Raw genomic sequence first — 19,190 nt, 5'->3', positions numbered from 1 at the left:
AGGACCTACAATATCTACACCCACCTCCGAGGACCTAAGACAGATGGGGGTCCACCTGTACTGTTCACCCAGGAAACCTGGGCTACGGAGACCGGACTGGTCTGAGAGACCCGGACAGAGCGCACGACCTGCACAGGTCCCTGGAGCAAGACTTCCAGCTCCGCGGGCTTTGCCCACTCCGGGATTTGGGCTCCGGAAGGGCTGGCCCCGCCCCCAGGCTCACCGCGCGGGGCGGGGGGCGGGGCTCTGGTAGAGAGTACCCGGTACTCCGCGCAGGCGGCGGCTGTTGGGGCAGTCCCGCTGGTTGCAGAGCGTGCAGGGATGCATCGGGTGTCTGCGACCCTCCGCGGCAGGGCAAGGCCGAAAGGCCGCTCGGGGGACGGCACGCCAAGCCCGGGGAACAGTACAGGTGAGAGTCGGGGCCACGAGCGGGGCTCTGCGCCCTTTTCCCGGACGGGGAAGCCGAGGGGAGGGGGGCGGTGCACCACCGAGGAGGCTGGGGATGGGTGTGCACAGCCTGGGGGTACATTGCCGAGAGGGTGGGGTAGCGGGGCGCACAACCGGGGGGTCGGGATGGGACGGCGGGAGCGGAGAGGGCGCACAGCGGAAGACTGGCTCGAGGGCGAATCTCCCCGAAACTCTTCGTCCAGCGGGCGTCCCGGGGGAGGCGAAGATTGGCCACAAGCGGCCTGAAAGCAGGCTGCCCGCGGGCCCAAGTGCGCGCCTTTTCCTGGTGGGAGCCGCGGGCTCCGCGGGCGCACCCCACCTGTGCTCTGGGAGAAGTTGGCGAACCTGGGGAACTGTCTTCGCCTTGCGGGGAGATGCTCTGGTTCCTTGGCAGCTCCCCTACCCCACTTCACTGATGGTAAACTGAGGCAGGAAGAGGGGAGCGACTGCCAGAGGTCCCGCGGCAGTCGGGCCTGGGTCAAGGCTTCGGGGTTTTCGGAAGAAGGGGAGGGCTGGCTATTTTACTTTGTTTTTGATTTTGAGAATGTTCTAAAGAGAGTTCACCTTCGTGCCTTGGCGTCTGAAGACCCGAGTTCCAATGCTGGCTTTGTTCCACTAACGCGCCTAAAATCTAATCCTTTTAGAAACAGAAACAAACTCGGACTATGTTCCCTAGGTGTCCTGGAGGCTCACTGTAGTGGACACTTAAGCCCAAGGGGTCTCAGGGCACCTGTGCCTCAGGCCAGGTGTAAGATTGGGCTCTCTGTACAGGTGGAGGCTGGGTCCAGAGAGGTTGACTGGTCCAGTTCACACCCTGGGGTGCAGCCAGTCCTGCTTAAAACAATTATATCTGCCACCTTTGGGCACTTTGGGGCCAGCTCCCTTTCAGATGGGGAATCTGAGGCCCAGGGAGAGCTGAGACCTGCCCCGGCCTGGTGGAGTGGGTTTATTTTGACACCCCAGGGCAGCCTGATGCCCAATCCTGAACTGGTGCTTTGCTCCATGTGTATATGGAGGACAGTGTGTGTGTGCTTGCCCAGGCTGGGGAGGTGGATGCAAACCAGAAGTGGAGGGACTTGCCCAAGGTCAGCCAAGGATAGGGGGAGGGGCTCTGGCATGTTTGCCTACAAAAGGCCATTTGCAGAAGATTCTTCTGGGAGAAAGAGGAGCTCAGAGTAAGGTCCCTGTCCTCTTGCCTGCCCAGCCTAGCCCCAGCCCTGCTTCTGACTGGCTGTAGCTCAGCCTACCCCCTGATATGACCCCTGGGTCCAGGCCCATGAGCCCTCCCCTGGGATTTGAGTTTGGAAGCCCCCTTTGACCTGGGATGCATCTCTGCCTCTGTGCCTCAGTTTCCACATGTGCTAAGTGGTGGGCACTGTCTTTCTGCCCCCAGGCTGTTGGACAGGCCAGGCAGAACCTCCACCCTGGCCATAGTTCTGCTCTGGGGTAATGTGTCCCTTGGACTCCATCATTCCCTTGGCCTGTGGCCCCAGTCTCTCAGGCTGTGAAATGGGCTCCCACCTCTCCCTGTGGGAGTATGAAGGGATGGATGTAAGGGTCTTTTGGAGACAGCTTGGCACTGTCTAAAACGTAGCAACAGCATGTGTATCTTTCTTGCAATCTATAAAATGGGTGCATTACTCTATTCTTCCTGAAAGTTTAGCCAGATGGACATGGCGTTCCGGGATCTGTGTCCTCTCATCGTCCACGCATGGGGCAAGTTGGGGGAGGCTGGCTCAGAGCAAGATTTTAAATGTTTGTTGAATGCCTAACTGGGAGGGGCTGAATGCCCAGCCCTACCATGGAGGCCTCCCTCCCACTGCTGTCAGGCCCCTGGCCCTGCTCCCAGGGCAACTCCAGCACTCCTTGATCCAGAAGATTGTCCAGGAACGCAGCCAGGCGGGAGGAAGAACTCGAGGTTCCAGTGGCCAGAGGTGACCCCCCCCCAAGACTCTGTACTCTGGAGGGACCACAGAGCAAGGGCCCAGAAAGGGAGCATCAAGAGGACCACCAGATGGTGAGGGTATGCTCTGGGTATCCTTGACTTCACTCCTGCAGCCCTGCCACACAGCCGTCCTGAGCCCATTTCACAGAGGAGACACCGAAGCTCAGAGGGAGCAGCAGGAATCCAGCCAAAGCCTATGTGCCCCCTGAGGCCGGCTCTGGCCTCCTGCCAGGGTGCAAGCAGACCTGCTAGATGAAAGCAGCTACTAGAGCTTCAGTGTTCTCCCCTGAGTGATTTGGGGGTACACTCTTCCTGGCTTGGAATTAGCCTGGTTCTGTTCTAGAGGAGAACACATATCTGTGGGTTGAGCTGACCTGCCATTAGGGGTGTGCCTGGGACACCTGGGTCTGGGCTGTGGCCAAAATGCAGGCCTCCAGTGGCTCTGAATCCATGCCCACACTCCATGGGGAGAGGAAATGGTCTAAGAGAGGGCAAGTGTTTTGCCTAAGGACACATAGCCAGGTCTGTGGGCTTCCTGCATGTGGCTGTGCCCACTGCAGTGGTCTTAGAGGTCCTAGCCTCTCTAGACTACCCTTGTGTGTACATGGTACTCTTTTGAACTATCTGAGAAATTCCTCCTGAGGGTACTCCATTTAGGGAAACTGAGACTCAGGGGAAGTAACTCTGTGGTCGCACAGAGACCAGGCTGGACACCAAGCCCTGGGTGGCTGGCCAGCAGCCTGCCCCTCGCTTCTGCCATGGCTAGTTTCAATGATAACTTATTTACCTGGTGAGGTCAAGGTTTGGGGGCTGTGTGGACTTCAGGAAGGAGGATGGGAGGAATAGGCCTGTGGTCTAGGTTACCAGATAAAAGATTTTCAGGCAAGACTCATTCTCACCCCCGCTGGCCAGGCTGGCTGGGGGAGGCTGGGGCCGGAGAGTGAGATGGGGCATTGAGCTTGCCAGGGTGGCCCTGATGGACAGATCTGCCCACTTCACTGTCCAATGAGCCCATACGAGTTGTTTTTTGATTTGTCTCTTGTTTGCATCAAATCTATTCCCTTTTTTTCTATTTCCTCTCATTTGAGATTTATTTGCAGATAGTAAAGAAAAAAGAGGGAGAGGGGTGTCATAAAGAGTACTGAGGAAAAATATACCCAAGGTTGTGGGGTGTGTCGGTCCAGCCCAGGAATGGCTGAGAGAAATGGAGCATCCAGTGTCCTGCAGTGTGGGCTGCAGGTGGGTGGGCCAGGCTCTGCTGAGGCTGGAGGAAAAAGAGCTTGCCAGGAAAGGGGTGTCCTGGAGCTGCTGGGTGTCTGTAAGGGTTTTCAGAAAGGGAGGGAGGAGGAGGGATTTACTTCTCAGGCACCAAGTGTAGGCAGGGGCTGTTGGGGGCCAGCAGAGATATATGGAAGTCCAGGGGGCTCTAGGCTGTGGGGCGGGGCAGGGGGTGGGGAATAGCAAAGGGTGTCCAGGGAGCCAGGGTGGATGTGACTAAAGCCCCCTTAGGCTTCTGGCACTAAGCCACCTCCTTGCCTATCCTGGGGTGGATCACGAGTCCTGTGGAAAGGTCTCATGGGGGCATTACCAGGGTACACCTGATACCTTGGACAGGTCTGTGGGCCAGAGTTTCCTCATCTGGAAAATGGACTCAGCCCAAAGGAGTTCTTGCTAGCATTCCAGGCCCAGGGAGAAAATGCAGGAGACCCCATCAGGGCCTAGGGGGGCAGGTGTAGCTCTCCTGGCTGCCATGGACTAGGGGGTAGGAATGTGGCCTTAATGAGAGCGTTCTTGAGCTCCTAGCACTGCTCTAAGGTCTCCATGGGGCGGGGCCACTTCTTCCATGACCCTGGGGGGCCAGGGCCAGGCCAGGAGGTAGTAGAGCAGGGTCGGACCCAGTACAGAGTGGGACTGGAGGCCAGGGGTCATTCTGAGCAGTCGCACTATAAGAGGGGGCTGACCTCTGCCTCCCAGGTAGGGAAGGTTCTAAGTAACAACGCATTATGGTCTTTTGCAAGGGCTCCTCCCTCTCTCCACCCTTCCGTACAAGAGTCATTTCCTCAGACCTTCTGCTTTCCTTTATGAGGAAAGACCTGTTCAAACAACACCCTTCTACCAGGAGCAGGGGCTCCCTGCCTTTGATGAAAGTGCAGAGGAGGGGAGATGAGACTACAGAGGAAACCTCCCTGCACTTCTCAGTATCCAGCTTCACAGTGGCATAGTCCTGGGGTAGCCTTTCATTGGATTTGTGCCCCAAATTCTTTGTGTCTTCACTGCATCACCGTCTCACCTTTATAAGGTACCAAGATGCAGGACAGGCTCAAGGCATCTTGGGAAGGGGTTAATTCTGTCCTTTGAGACACATGACCCCCATGGGTGGTGAAACTGCCTGCAGTGCCATCTGGACGGCAAGGCAGTGGAACCAGCAATGGAACCAGCGCAGCATAGGATGTTGCTGTTGACAGCTAGTCCTTTCCCCACTGTTTTGCATGCTCTAGGTGCTCTTACAGTGGTGGTTTCCTCACTGGGGCTGGGGCTATAGGTCATCTTGACCAGCTCCTGTCCCACCCTGCCACTACAGTATTTACAGGTGGGCCACTGCACCCAGAGTGGTGCAGTGACCAGGACACCCCAGCAGGCATGTGTAGCTGCAGGACTGGCCTGCTGCCTGGCTTCCTGGAGTCTCTGCTCCTGTCTGTGACTTAAGTAGAAGGGTGGGTGGCATAGGCTCAGCAGAGGTTGGAGGGGGCTGGGCCCTCAAGGGAAGCAAGAAGGCCCCACCTGGGATCTGGTGGGCACCAGCTTACCAAGTGGTAGGTGGCATGCAGCAGTGACACTCAGGGCTTTCTTCCCACGTTTTTGTAACCACGCCCCATAGCTCTGTTGTACCCTTAACATGTCACTAGGCCTCACATCTCTTGCCCAGTCTTTGTTCATCCCTCAAGCCTTCTTACTTTTTTGGTAAAGTGCTAGTTGTATCTTTAAAGGATGAACATGAATTCGTCTCTTCTTTCTTTCATTCACCAGGTGCTGGTATGGGTCCTGGGCAGACAGCTATAAGTGTCTCTAGAGCTCTCAACCTTGCTGATCCTCTCCCCTACAGGGTCTCCCCTCCCCAAGGGTTACGTGGGATTGGGGAGAAAGAAATAAGGTGCTTAGCCACAGAAAAAGAGAAGTCACAGCTCTAAATTGAGGACTCGGAAGTGATGGCTGCCTAGCAATCCTGGGGAAGGGGCCACGTGACCAGCCTGTGGCTGCCCTGCTATGTCTACCCGGTTTCAAAACCCCTTGTTCACCTCCAGCACACGTCCAGGTCGACAGATCCTGGAAAAGAAAGGAGATTCTTCCTGGACTAGTGCTAATCATAGCTCTCATCTATTGTCTTCCATCTATTCATTCATGCATGCAAACATGCATTTATTCACTTCTGCTTTGGTGCCTATGGAGACAGAGCATGCTGGTTAATTAAAAGTCCAGACTCTGGACTCAGAGTTGGCATCCCACTGCACCACTGACCCAAGGCCAGCCAGGGTAAGCGTGGGATTCTGGGAAATGGCCAGATGCGGGCACAGCGTGGGTGCTGCATCCTCTCACCCTGCCTCCCTGGCTTCAGCCCCCTGCTATAGGGGAAGACAGCCTCTCAGGCCTACCTTGCCCTCCACCCCAGAGGTATGTACCTTCTCCCTGAACCCTCACCAACCTGGTGGGCTATTTGTCTTTTTAATCTTCACCAAGCTGAGGCCAAAAACAGTATTTTAGGTTTCAAATTTGCATTTCTTTGATTGACATAAATATTTCCCCTGAATTTTTCTAAGCTTTATGAAGGTATAATTCACATATCATATGATTCACCCATTTAAATTATATGTGTACAACTCAATGGCTTTTAGTATATTCATGGATATGGGCAACTATCACCACTATCACTTTTAGGACATTTTTATCGCCCCAGAAAGAAGCCCCACACCCCCTCAGCATGGTTACTTCCCATTCCACCTCCCCACAGCAACTACTGATCTACTTTCTGATTCTGTGGATTGCCTTTTCTGGAAAGCTGCAGACAGAAGCCCAAACCCCCCAGCCACAGGACACACCGGAATGTGCACCTTCCACAACAGCTATGGCCCAGCAGTTTCACCCCACCACCTTCCCATTTGTGATCCTCGGCATGTCATTCAGCCTTGTTGTCCTTTAGTTTCCTCATCTGTAAGGTGGAGATGGCTACCTTCCTCATAGGGCTTTAACAGTAAAGCACCCATTAGGCATTCAGTGTTTATACTTATCTAGAAGTCCGCACCCCCAGTGCACAAACCAAAAGGGCCCCACAGCCTTATCCCCTGCCCCACATTTCAGCCTAGTGAGGTCCCCCTGGGTTCTCAGTGAAGCAGAGATAAAGGGTGGACTAACTGCAGCTTGGCCACACACAGCCAAAGGTTGACTCTCCCTGTTATGACCTACAGTGAGGGGCTCGGGCAGCCTCAGCCTATGGGGCAGCAGAATGCGTGGCCGAAGCTGAAGCCTGGCTCTGCCGCTGCCCCGTTAACACCTTCACCCTGAGTTGGGCAGGGCCGCACAGCCAGACCAGAGGAGGCTTCGCCTCCCTGAGCCTTGGGGCTGGTTGTGTGCCAACACGTAAAACACTGGCACAGGATGTGTGAATGCATGTGTGTGGCCACTCTAGAATGACACTGCTTTCGGCGGTCTTGGGTGTGCTCTGTCCCCATACCTGTGCAAAATGGGGTATTGTGCATTCCATAATAGAGCCCCCCCATGGCTGCTTCCAGGTGGACCTGGATTTTGGGTACACTCCAGCCCACTACAAATGTCCTGGGTCTATATTTTGAAAGCAGGTTTGCTGATGAGTTGGTTGAGGATTGAGAAAGAGTCCAGGTACATTCTGAGATTTGGGGCTGAAGCAAGTAAAGGATGGAGACAACCATCAAAGTTAAAATGGAGGAGTCCACAGGACAAGCAGGTTGGAAGCACAGGAGCTTGGCTGGGTTGTGGAGGATCGGGGGGTGGGTGGGCAGGACATCTGTGCCTGCTGTGCAGGGGGCAATCCTGGCTGGAGCATCACAAGGAGGACAGGTAAAGAGTTGTCTCTGGTTGGTGTGGAATAATGAGGTCCCCAGCCTGGGGGAGCCAGCCTCATTTTTCCTTCTCCTACCATTGCTTCAGCCTTGGCTGCAGTCTGTGCAGAGGATGTTGGGCATAGGTGCCCCATGTGGCACCCCTGGTCAGTGTATCTGCCAGTATGGGCCAGACAACCAGCACACCCAGTCAATGCTCAAAATCAGAACATTTCAGAAAAGCAGAAGGAAGAGCCTCTTGCACTTGGGCTGGGGAGACATGCTGGGGAACATCCATAGCAGCTTCATTCCAGATTCTCCAACATGGGAAACCACTCATATGCTCATCAGCAGGGAACAAGAGCAAACATGCAGCACAGTGCCTCCCGCGTTGTGCCAAACAGGTGAAACCAGACAGAAAGGGCACATGGCGTGTGTGCACATGTGTCTCTGTGTGTTACTGGGTATGCAAGTTAGCCTGTAGCTGCCTTGCCTTGTTCTGAATTTCTGCCCTACAACCTATGAGCTGTGCAACATCAGGATGTGACTTAATTGCTTTGTGCCTCAGTTTGCTCACCTGTCAAGTGGGGAGAATGATGGTTCTCTCTCAGAAGTTGCTATGCAGATCAGTGAGTTAATGTACATAAAGCATGTGGAACAGTGACAAGTCAAGTCAGTTCCATGTAAGCGTCATTGTTATTATTTTATAAAAATGCTCATGATTGCCACTTCTGGAGTGTCTCTCTGTGTCCTTATATAAGGACCTTGTTGTAACATGTTAGGCCGGCCTTGCTGACATTCGTCATCAGGATGTACCTCGATTTACTACACTGATCTCTACACACGGAATAGAGCTCACTATTCCATGTGCTCTGAGGCAAACATCCTGGTGTAGAAATCCTGGCGGCAGATTAATGATTATTTCCTTTGGCTAAATCCTCCGGTGTCTATACAACAGAAGGCTCTTTTACATTTTACCAAGCTCTGTCCAGAAGGTTTGCATCTGCTCTTACAGCAAAGTGCCAGAGGAGTTGCTCCCAGGCTCTTGCTAACTTTGCAAGTGGTTTTTGTTTTGTTTTGTTTTTGTTTTTGTTTTTACTTTTCGCCAAGTTAAGAAGTGAAAGATTAGCACTCATCAGAATTAGAATTTCTTCAGTTACTGTGAGGGCGAGTTTTTTTTTTTTTTCATGCTTGTTGGTCATTTCTATCTCTTTTGTGAAATGCTTGCTCATACATCAGTCCATTTTTTTATTTGAATGTTCAGTTTTATTGATGTGTGAGATCCCTTCATAAATTAAGGGTGGTGAAACTTTGTCCTGTATTCTCGAAATATCTCTTCCTAATATTTGCATTCATGTTTATCTTTTTTTTTCAATTATTAGGGAGTAATAAAAGTTTTTGCTTTTTACTCTTCATGCAATTACATCTGTCAATTTCTCTCTTCCTCCCTTTTTCCCCCCTATGATTCTGCCTTCGGAGCTATGCTTGGATAATCATTGTGTATTTAATGCTTTTATTGTCTTCCTATGCGTGTTTTTATTTTTCAAGCTTCGCATATGCATTTGATTTTTTATTTTTTTCCATAACTATAAAATCAATTTATTATTGATTTGTAGGCTTGAGTTACATTTCTTTCTTTTCAAAGAACCCCATGCTCAGAATTCTTTTTTTTTATTTTTTACATTAATTTGTCTCCCTTTTAAAAAAAAAAATTTCTTCCATTCCCCCACCCCCGTCTCCTTTGGCCACCATCAGCTTGTTCTCTGTGTCTATGGGTCTGTTTTTGTTTTGTTTTGTTTATTTGTTTTGTTTTTTAGATTCCACTTATAAGTGAAATCATATATTTATTTTTCTTTGTCTGACTTATTTCACTTAGCATAATACCCTCTAGGTCCATCGACATTGTTACAAATGGCAAGATTTCATTCTTTTTTATTGCCAAGTATTCCAGCATGTTTCTTTTTCCAACACTGTGCTCTTCAGAACATTGAAAGTTCACTTAATGTAGAGATCAGCTCTGCATTTGTCCCCAGGCCACTGGCTCTGTGGTTGCCACTCTTGGTGGTGTGGGTGACTGGGTGACCTTTCCACATATCACATGGTCATTGGGGCAGTGGTGCCCATCTCAGATGGGGGCTCCTGCCCAGCCCCTACCCTCCAGGGTGGGGTTCTCATGCTGCCTCTCCTCTCTCTCTCCCTAGGCACATGTATCCAAGTGCAGCCGCCCTCCAGGGGTACCCTCCAAGTCCTACGTGGTGATGGCACTTCTGTGGGGACTGTCATTGTGTTCCACTGCCCTACAGGCCACCAGATGGTGGGATCCGGCCTCCTCACCTGTGCCTGGAAGGGGAGTGTTGCTGAATGGTCATCAGGGACCCCTGTGTGCAAGTGTGAGGCCTGATCCCCACTGAGCTGTCCCCAGATCATTTGCTGCCCTGGGTGGGAGGGGGCCTGATCTTGTTACTTGGACAGCATGAGTGTCCACAGAGAAGGTGCCAAGTCATGGTTGGACCTCTGTGTAGGGTCTTGCTTCTGGCGCTGGTAGCCCCTGGGGGGCTCACATCCACAGTGTGAACTCAAGTCCTAGCAGCTGCTGTGATCCTAGATCTGCCACTGACTTGGCCTGTCATCTCTAAGAGGTTACTTATGCTGTCTGAGCTAACACTTACCTATTCTACATTCATTCATTCATTCATTCTTTTATGTATGCATGTGGCAAACCTTAATAGCATATTCCACATGCCAAGAATTCTAGAATTGGGGATACCAAGAGCCAGGATGCACCTGGCCTTGTGGCCCCAGTCGAAAGGTAAAGATGATTTTCTGGTTGTATTTGTTGTACGGGGTATTGATGAATAATACCCAGTACAGCATTTTTCAAAGTGAGACCATGTGTATTGTGTAATGTGTATTGTGCAATAAAAAGGGCTCAGTAGTCAAAATAGTTTGGAAAAAGGCAGGTGAGTAGGCTGCAGGACTTCTCAGAGCCTTTAAAATGCTCATGTGTTGGGTGAATCTCTGAGGAGTATATCTATTAGGATTAGATTCCAAGAGACACAAAATCCAAGATAACGGGAGTTAACCAAAATAACAGGGGCTATGGGAGCTTTCTCTTACCTATAACCCTCAGAATGGGCAGTCTTAGGCGTATATGGTACCCCATGGTAGGACCCAGGCCCCTTCCATGTTGTGACTCTATTGGTCATTAACTTAATTGTGTGATCCAGGATAGCAGCAACTGTGTTCCAGGTAGTTGTTAAAGGATTAGGGGTAGGGCAAGGAAGGCTCTTAGAACTTGTCCCTCACTGGCCAGAATATGGTCATATGACCACATGCAGCTACAAAGGAAGCTGAGAGATGTAGTCTGCAGTCTGGATGGCCACTGTCCTGCTAGGGCATGGGACTGGGGACTAGGCGATGTGAGCAGTGTCCACTATAGTGGAGAGTACATGGTATAGGTCAAATTAGGATTCCGGGCCTTGTTTTCCCAAAACATCCTTTAGAATCTAATAGAACTAGTTTTGGGCACATAACTGAGGTCAAATAGCTGAGCTCAAACAGCTGATATGTGGTGAAGGCCCCTGAAGTGTTTTGCCAGCTTGGGACATTGCAAAGACAGATTGAGGGCTGTCTGCTGCCATCTAGCCTCAGGGACCCAGGCTGCAATGGGTGAGAGCCAGAGGGGCTTTACTGAACTTCCTGTCAGAGCTTCTCACAATGTGCCACCATGAACTCCTACATACTCTCCAAAACCCTGCTCAAACACCCCTTTCTTGGGAGGCAGTCTTTCCTGATAGCCCCACCCCTACAACAATTTGCACAAACCTTTAGCTTAGCTGCCAGTACCTCCCTGCCTCTCCTATAGAACAGGGCTCACTGAGGGTGGGCAGGGCATCTGCTTCTGGGTCTGGGTGAGCCATGCCTGGGAGCTGGTCTTGTCTTCCTCACAGCCATGATGCCCCATGAGACCTTCGGCTTTAAGGTGGCTGTAATCGCCTCCATCGTCAGCTGTGCTATCATCCTGCTCATGTCCATGGCCTTCCTCACCTGCTGCCTCTTGAAGTGCATGAAGAGGAGTGAGCGGCGGCACTTTGACAGGTACAGTGGCCCGAGTTTCCTCCCGGGAGGCGGTCCTGTGTCCCTGAGCCCTGACCTCCCCCTGGAGCCAGGAGTACCAGCACCCAGGGCTACTCAGGGCTTCCTGAGGGTGTTCAAGAGGGTGGAGAGAAGGATCGCCCTACCAAGAGCTACCACTCTGGTCGCAGACAGGGTGCGTCAGGGTCACCCCACTGCAGCCAAGGCTCGGCATCCTGGTCGTGGAGCATCTTGGCTGTGGAAGGCATGCAGGCTGTGGGTCCATGGGGGTGTGTCATCCTGCAGGCTTTGCCTGTGTGGTGTGCGCTCTGCAGTGTTGGGCATGCAGGGCTGATGGGTTAACTACAGCCTGCAGGCAGAGTCTGGCCCACCACTGGCTGCTTCTTCACTGTAATTTGTCCTTTTGAGAGGTATTTTTTAAAAATGTGGTAAAATATTTACAACATAAAAGTTACCATTTTAACCATCTTTAAGGGTACAATTCATAGGCATTAGTTCCATTCACAGTGTTTTGCTGCCATCATCATGATCCATCTCTTTCTAGAACTTTCCACTGCCTGTCTTTGTAAGTATAATGTTCTGGCATTTACAGATCATCTGTGACCACTTCTGTCCTCCAGAGGCAGAGCCAAGGAGTGGCAACAGGGACTGTATGCCCCTAAAATACTCACTGTCGGCCTTACAGAGGCTTGCAGGTGGTGGTCTGGATACACACAAACTTGAACATCCTCCTGCATCTTTCCCCAGGACGGCCCAGCTGTGGTTCCAGCTGAGAGGTGAAGACTTGGAGACAGTGCAGGCTGCCTACCTGAGCCTCAAGGGCCTGAATAACAACTCCAGTGGTGGTGGCGAGTCCAGGAGCCAGCCTGGCCAGTCACATGACAACCACAGCTTCATCACGTAGGCATGGGCCTGGGGAACGGTGGGCCAAGGGGTGAGGGTGGGACCCCTGGCTTGGTTAGGACTAGGCCAAGGAACCAGGACCCCAGGGGTGTTGGCTGCCCCTGCATGCTGCTCAGACTCACCTGGGCCTCAAATCCTGGCCCAAAGACGGGCTGGTGGTCCTGCTAGCCCTTGGTCCTGACCCTGCATCCTAGTGCCCAGAGCCACCACCCACCCACCCCATGGCTTTATCTTGAGAATTCAAACCTGTGGAGAAGGTGAAGCTTCTGGATGCTAGTATTCCGGAACTTCACTAGGACCCAGCAGCCTCCATGGTATGCACGTGGCCTCTTTCTGTCCTCCCATCTTTCTCTCTACTTCTGTCCAGCTTTTGACGTGCACACGTGCACACACACACAGACATTCTCTTATGCACTCTTTTCTGATTCAAGGACTCTAACCCTGGCTGAATATGGACTAAAGATACAATGTCTCCCAATTTTGTCACCAGCTTTTAGCTCGTGCCCTCTGACCCAGGATTATGCGTGTTACTGGCTGCCAGGTCTATGGGCTCCTTAAATGAGGATAGGCTTTTTGCCTTTGGTGGCCAGTGGTCCCTTACAGAGACCATGTTCCAGACTGTCCGGTGTTGGGACTCGGGCTGCATTTCTGTCACAGGTGCTGTGGTGATGCTGGTGCAGATCACTGACGCAGGTCAGGCTGTGCCCCCTCCAGGCATGTGAACAAGGTTCTTTGGCCAGCGCAGTCCACATCAGGTGATGAAGGGCTCTGCAAGAGGTCACTCTGCTGCCTCCAACCTCACCCTAGCCCCAGCATCCAGGGATGATCCTACTGAAATCAGTTTTCTCCCTGGGGATAACAAAATAGTGATTTTAATTCTGTTGTAATTCTGTCATTTTTTTCCTATGAGGAGTGAGGATGAGTTCTGTTTTTTCTTCTTTTTCTTTTCATTTTGTTTTATTGTTTTCATATCACTATGAACTCATGAGTATTCTTTTCTACAGCTTTATTTTGGGGAAAATTTCACAAATACACAGAAGCAGAGAGAATAGTGTAATGGGTCTCCTGTCCCTGCCTGCCGTCCTCAGTGACTGCTGTCCCCTGAGTCTTCTGGATGAAATTTCCTATGGGCTCTAACCCTTCTCTAGTGGGAGCCCTACCATGCAGGCTGCAGCCTGCTCATGCCCCTTGTGTTCTGAGCACCTCCTTTCTCCCTCAGGATGTACCAGCCTATCTAGTGCTTTCTCTTCCCAGACCCCAACGAGGCCACCTCTCCAAAGAGCTGGGTAGAGGACAGCTCTCAGAAACAGGGCCTGCATCGCAGAAGTAGAAGGCCTATCCCTGCAGAAAACTTCTCAGGGAGCCAAGTGCTTGCCCCAGCTGTATGATGACCACTTCTGCCTCTGTTTCCTCACTTGTACAATGAGGATCTCACAGTGCCCACTAACACCGCCCCCAATCCCCTGTTGAGGTGACTGTTGTAGCATAAGGGCTCAATGAGTACCAGCTGCTGTTGTTAATTCTACTCTTGTCCCTCCTGCACAAATGAGGAAACTGAGAAACAGGAGGTGGTGACTTGTTTGGGTTTGACATGAGCCTATCTAGTCCCATGTCTGCATGCAACATGCTGGGCCTGGCGTGCGGGGGGAATTGGTCCCTGTCTCCCTCCATTGAGCTTCAGACATTAGGCTTGCAGGGATATGGCAGAAATGCTGCTTCACACCCTTCCCACATGATGTGACAGGTCATTGAGCTACCCTGGTGGTCCAGGGGCCCCAGAGCTTTGCTCCAAAAACTCCAGTGTTTGTGAGAACCTCCCTGACTACACTCCTATTTGGGTAAATATTGGTGCTTAGAGCTGGTTTTCTTTTTTGAGATGACATTTTGGGGTGATCCTAGGAACTGACTGTTTAGGCCAAATAGTATGAATATTTTTATTACCAAATTTTTTCTTCAGGGAGCCAGCACAAGTTAATGGAACCATTTTTATAGCTGCACATCACTGAGTGTTAAAGCTGTGTTTCCACTTGATGACTGAGCAGTTGTCACGCAGGTAGTTTTCATCAGCATTTCATCGCGTTTCTTTGATTAACCGTGAGGAAGAACGTTTTCTCCATCCCTTGGCTTACCAGTTGCATTGCTGGTTTTAGTCATTTCTGTTTGGTGAATCACCTGCTGACGTTTTTCTTATAAATACTAGGAGCTCTGTGTACTGTGAAGAAGCCTTATTCATCACTTGGCTGCAAGTACTTTTCTTTTTGTATTAGTTATGTTGGGGTGGTCCTGCTCATGTCTCTCCTTTTTATGCAGATTTCTTGGCAGGTTTCCCCTGCCCTGTGATACCCTCCTCCCCATTGTAGACCTGTAAAAGATTGTCCCATGTCTCAGTTGGGAAGAGCACCAGTGGAATGAGGGAAAGAGTTGTTGCCTCTCAAGGCAATATGGTGTCTTGGACGAGGCTTACCCACAGCTGCTACAGGGGCTTCTTGGCTGAGATGAGACTGCAGATCTCTCAGGGGGACTGCATGGGGCCTGTACCTGCCCCACAGACACCTGCTGTTAGACCTAAGAGATTTGTTCTTTCTTCATCTGATGGCTGGCACAGAGCTGTGTAGCCACCTCCCTTAGGGAGTTGGAGGTGATGCCCTGAGGAACCCCTGACAAGAGGCCAGCTTGGGGGCCACTCTGAATGTCAGGTCTAGTCAATGTAGCTCAAGGCAGGAAGTAAGTGAAGCTGGGCGAACATTGGGGTGAGAGCCCTTTCCCCGTCAGCTCTCCCTGCCATACCCCCACCCCTGGCTCAGTGGGACTCAGTGAAGGTGGCTCCTGCTCAGGGCTGCATAGCTGAATGGAGGCAAGGTCCCTGGGACCTCTGGCTCCCATGCTGGGACACTCTTGACTATAGCCCAGGGGCTTCTGGATGTGCCGTGCTAGGCAAGGCCCAGCTGCCTCCGTTCCCCCACTAATTGTTGGTGAAACTGTCATCAGTAAGGCGAGATTTGCCCCTTTACCTTGCTTTTATTTCATAAATGCTTCCTAGGTTACAAAATGTGCCAGGTGCTATTCTAAGCTCTTCCAGATAGTCCTGGTTCTAACCTTAGGGGTATACACTGTTCTTACCCCATTTTAAGAAACTTATCCAGAATCACACACAACTACTAAGCGTGAAGGTAGGTCTGAATTCAGGCTCTGGCTCCAAAGTTCATGGATTTGTGCACTAAGCTGTCTTTTCTTTTCACCAGTTCATTAATTGATTCATTCACTTATTCATCAAACCAACAGATAACTTAATTCCTGCTACTTCCTAAATCTTTTCTGAGAATTGAGTGTGGCCGGGAACAGAGATCCAGGAAGTCTTCCTGGAAGAGGTGATGCCTGAATTGAACAGATTGGGAGAGCCTGAATATCAGGGAAGGAGAGAGACAGCAACTTAAGGGAAGGGAGCAGTCCAATGGAGGGCTAGAGGTAGAACAGTCGGGCAGACATCAGGGAGCAGAGGCCAGTATAAGGGGAAGACAGGGTGGGCCAGGTGATGGTATCAGGCCAAGGTCTGATCAGCCTGGAGAATGGGTTGGTTTGTGATTCGGGCCGTAAGGGAACTGAAGATATGGAAGGTAGGTGATCTAGCCCCACACCACCAGAAGACAACCTGGTAGGAGCAAAGGTGTGCCCCTGGAAGTCCCAGCCTGGAGAGGCAGCCTGATCCCTGCAATTTATGCACATTCCAAATAAACCTCCTTTGAAAAAGCCCTGGGAAGCCTCTCCCTCCCTTCAGCCTTGGAAGGCAGCTCAATGGAGGCAAGGTCCCCTAAGTCCTGGGCCTCTCCTTGGATCACCCTCCTCATTTGGGTGAGGAGCCTGAGGCCCAGGGCAGGGTACTGATGGAGTGGACTTCTCAGACTCAGGGCAGATCCAGCAGGAGAAATGAAGCTCCCCAACTTTAGAGTAGCCATCTGCCCCAAGCCCACTGAAAGCTGGGCTTTGGGAGTAGGGAGGGCCTGGATGTCTGGCACAGGCTCAGGATTGGGGTTATATGGGGTCCCTTCTCTTCCCCTAGCTAATACCTCCTCTCCCTGCAGAGACCGTGGCGAGTGCACCAGAGAGCTGGCTGGCGTGGCTACAGCATGGACAACAACCCCTGGACTCTCAGCACCCCCGCCTACTCACCCTGGGCCCAGATGATGGTGCATACAGAGGACCCAGGGCAGACCCTGCCTGCCCCCAGGCCCACCTTGTGAATGCCTAGAGAGCCTACAACCTATGTCCTAAGGTGACTGAGGCCCAGGCCAGAGCCGCCCTCCATACGAGGAGGACTGGGGCAACCCCACCAGCCAGCCACCTACATCTCGACATGTGTCCAGCTCAAGATTAGTCAGTGAAGTCAGCTTCTGGATTTAGGGATCCCTCAGGACACTATCCTGATTTCAAAGTCTGGGGAGGGACCCCAGTGAGGAGTGTCCTGTCCTGGGGAGCCCAGCTGTAGCAGTTTTTATAGATAGCCTTCCTTGTAACCACTGCTGAGGTTCACAGACCCAGCTGCAGCCCCTCTCTGACTGAGTGCCTTCAAAAAGACTATAGACGTTTTAAGCACATTAGTTTTGCATAGCAGAAGAAGAGAGCGCCAACTTCTCAGCAATCACAGTAATGCATCTTCTTCCACAGAGGGCTGCCTGTAAGCAGGGACCCAGCTGGATGCTGCATTCATTATCTGTAATGTGTGAGGGGTGTGAAATAATTGTAATACTGAAAAATGAAAAGATAAAAATCACTGGCTCAATTTTCAATCCCTGTATAACAAAATCCCAAGCGTAGTGGCCTAAAACTACAGTCCCTTTTTATTACCACTAGGGGCTCTGGGCAGCCAGGGCTCAGCTGGGCAGGTCTCATGGGGAGTGTCCCATGGTGGCTGCAGTCAGCTGGTAGCATATGGAAAGCTGGCTGGCTCACACGTGGGGTTGCTGCTGGCTGTTGGCAGAGCATGGGGTAATGGTACCTTCAATGGCCTGGGCCTCCTCACACCATGGTGGTTGGTTTCCATGGTGAGAGTCCTGATTGCAAGCCTTGCTTTTCAGGGCCTGGGAAGTCATGCTGGGTCACTGCTGCTCAACATGGGAGCAGTTGGACTCCACTTTTAGGTAGAGGGAGTATCAGGCAGGTGGGCACCTTTAGAGCCATCACAATCCTCTAACCTGTCACTTGTCAAAGCAGCAGAGCCCATGCCTATCCTGGTCCAGTTAAAATCTGACCTCCAGTCTCCTGCGATTCAGGGTGTGACCTGTCTGGCCATTGAGGGAACTCCAGACCTTCCCTAACTCCTGCCATTGATTAGAACTGACTCTCAGAGCGGCCCTCAAGAGGCTACTGCCTGGAGGCCCTGCAGCCATATTGGGGCCATGAGGAGGGGATCCTGATGACCTGAAGCCACTCTTGTGTTTTCCATCACTTAAAACACATTCTAATACAGGCTACACAGAGCAGTCTGTCTGTCCTGTGATCTGTTGGGAAGCTCCCACCAAGGGTTGCTGGGCATTTTCACATTTTAGCTGTTATACTTGGTGCTGATATTTTTTATGTTTGGGGGTGGGTTCCAGAGTAGGATCCTGAGGCCAGGGAGTGGGTGCAGTAATCCTTTAAACATGTTGGCTTTCACTCGAGCTCCCCAGGAGACCCAGTAGGGACTCCAGGTGGGTAAGCTCAGACCCCACCCTCAGCCAGAACAGCGTAATGTTCACATTGCGGTGGGGTTGGGGCAGGAAGGGGCTGGCAGACTCTGCTCTCCCAGCTTGTCCAGGAGTGGCAAGCGAGGACCTTCAGTCATAATGCCTGTGGGCTCAGCTGCAGGGGCGGGGCAAGGGTGGACAGCTGCCCTGCTGCCTTGATCCTGTAGAGGGTTACATGGATGTGCATCATCACTCTCAGGAACCACTTGGCTCCTTACAGGACTCAGCAATTCCTCCAAGGGTCAGTGCCGATGAGAAAGGGCTCTGAGTTCCTCATAGTCTCAGGATGAGCAAGCCCCATCACACCCTCTCCACACCCCAGCCCTTGTTAGGAGGAGGTGGTGGGAGGGTGAGGAGCAAGAGGCCTGCCATGAGGATTTGGGGGTGCCTGCAAAAGGATGGCAGGTGTTTTGTCCCCAGGTGCTTGACTCTGGGCTACTGGGTCAGAGGACAGGAGGATTGGGGTGAAGTGGCAAAAGGAGGCGGCCCCATTCTGCTCTAGTTCCCAGGAGCTGAGAGTTACAGAGGTGGGTGTCCAGATGGCCACCGAGGGACTAAAGGAGGAAGGGAAAAGATGTGGTGCCTAGCTGGAGAGGGTACAGCCTGGACAGCAGAGCCATTGCCTAGGAGAGCTGGGGGCAAGAGACCTTGGCAGTGCAGCACGCTGGCCTCTGTCTGTGCTGCGGCCTAGGGAGTCTCAGCTGGATTGGGGGATGTCCCCACCAAGGAACAGGGAGAGAGCTGCATCTTCCCACAGGCATTTCAGAGCAGAGAGGCTTCACCTAGCTGCAGATGAGAAGGGGAAGGAGGAGCCACCCCGGAGTCCTCCTAAAACCAATTCCGGCTTGTACTGGGGAGAGAAACACCTTGCTGTTTTTTGAAACCCCAACCTCACTCTCTCCGAGAGGCCTTAACACCTGCTGTTCTTCCTGCCTGTAACATTGCCCTTGCAGACCACATGGCTCACTCCCACACTTTCCTTTTCAGCTTGAGAAACATGTAGTTATAGAA

At 51.9% G+C, this 19,190-nt stretch overlaps 1 protein-coding gene across 1 annotated transcript; it reads left to right on the top strand.

The window, feature by feature from the left end:
- The first annotated feature begins 264 nt into the window (after positions 1-264).
- On the top strand, positions 265-17,243 carry SUSD3 (sushi domain containing 3). The gene is given in 8 exon segments (XM_011378938.2): positions 265-409; positions 9,663-9,851; positions 11,412-11,559; positions 12,304-12,456; positions 16,539-16,576; positions 16,579-16,655; positions 16,658-16,783; positions 16,785-17,243. Coding segments are annotated over 8 exon segments (873 nt in total). The 5' UTR covers positions 265-321; the 3' UTR covers positions 16,839-17,243.
- Positions 17,244-19,190: the final 1,947 nt, after the last annotated feature.

The sequence above is a fragment of the Pteropus vampyrus genome, unplaced genomic scaffold, assembly GCF_000151845.1.
Source record: "Pteropus vampyrus isolate Shadow unplaced genomic scaffold, Pvam_2.0 Scaffold349, whole genome shotgun sequence".
In the NCBI taxonomy this organism is placed as follows: domain Eukaryota; kingdom Metazoa; phylum Chordata; class Mammalia; order Chiroptera; family Pteropodidae; genus Pteropus; species Pteropus vampyrus.
The sequence above is the reverse complement of the archived record's forward strand: the minus strand, read 5'-3'. Positions and strand labels throughout refer to the sequence as shown.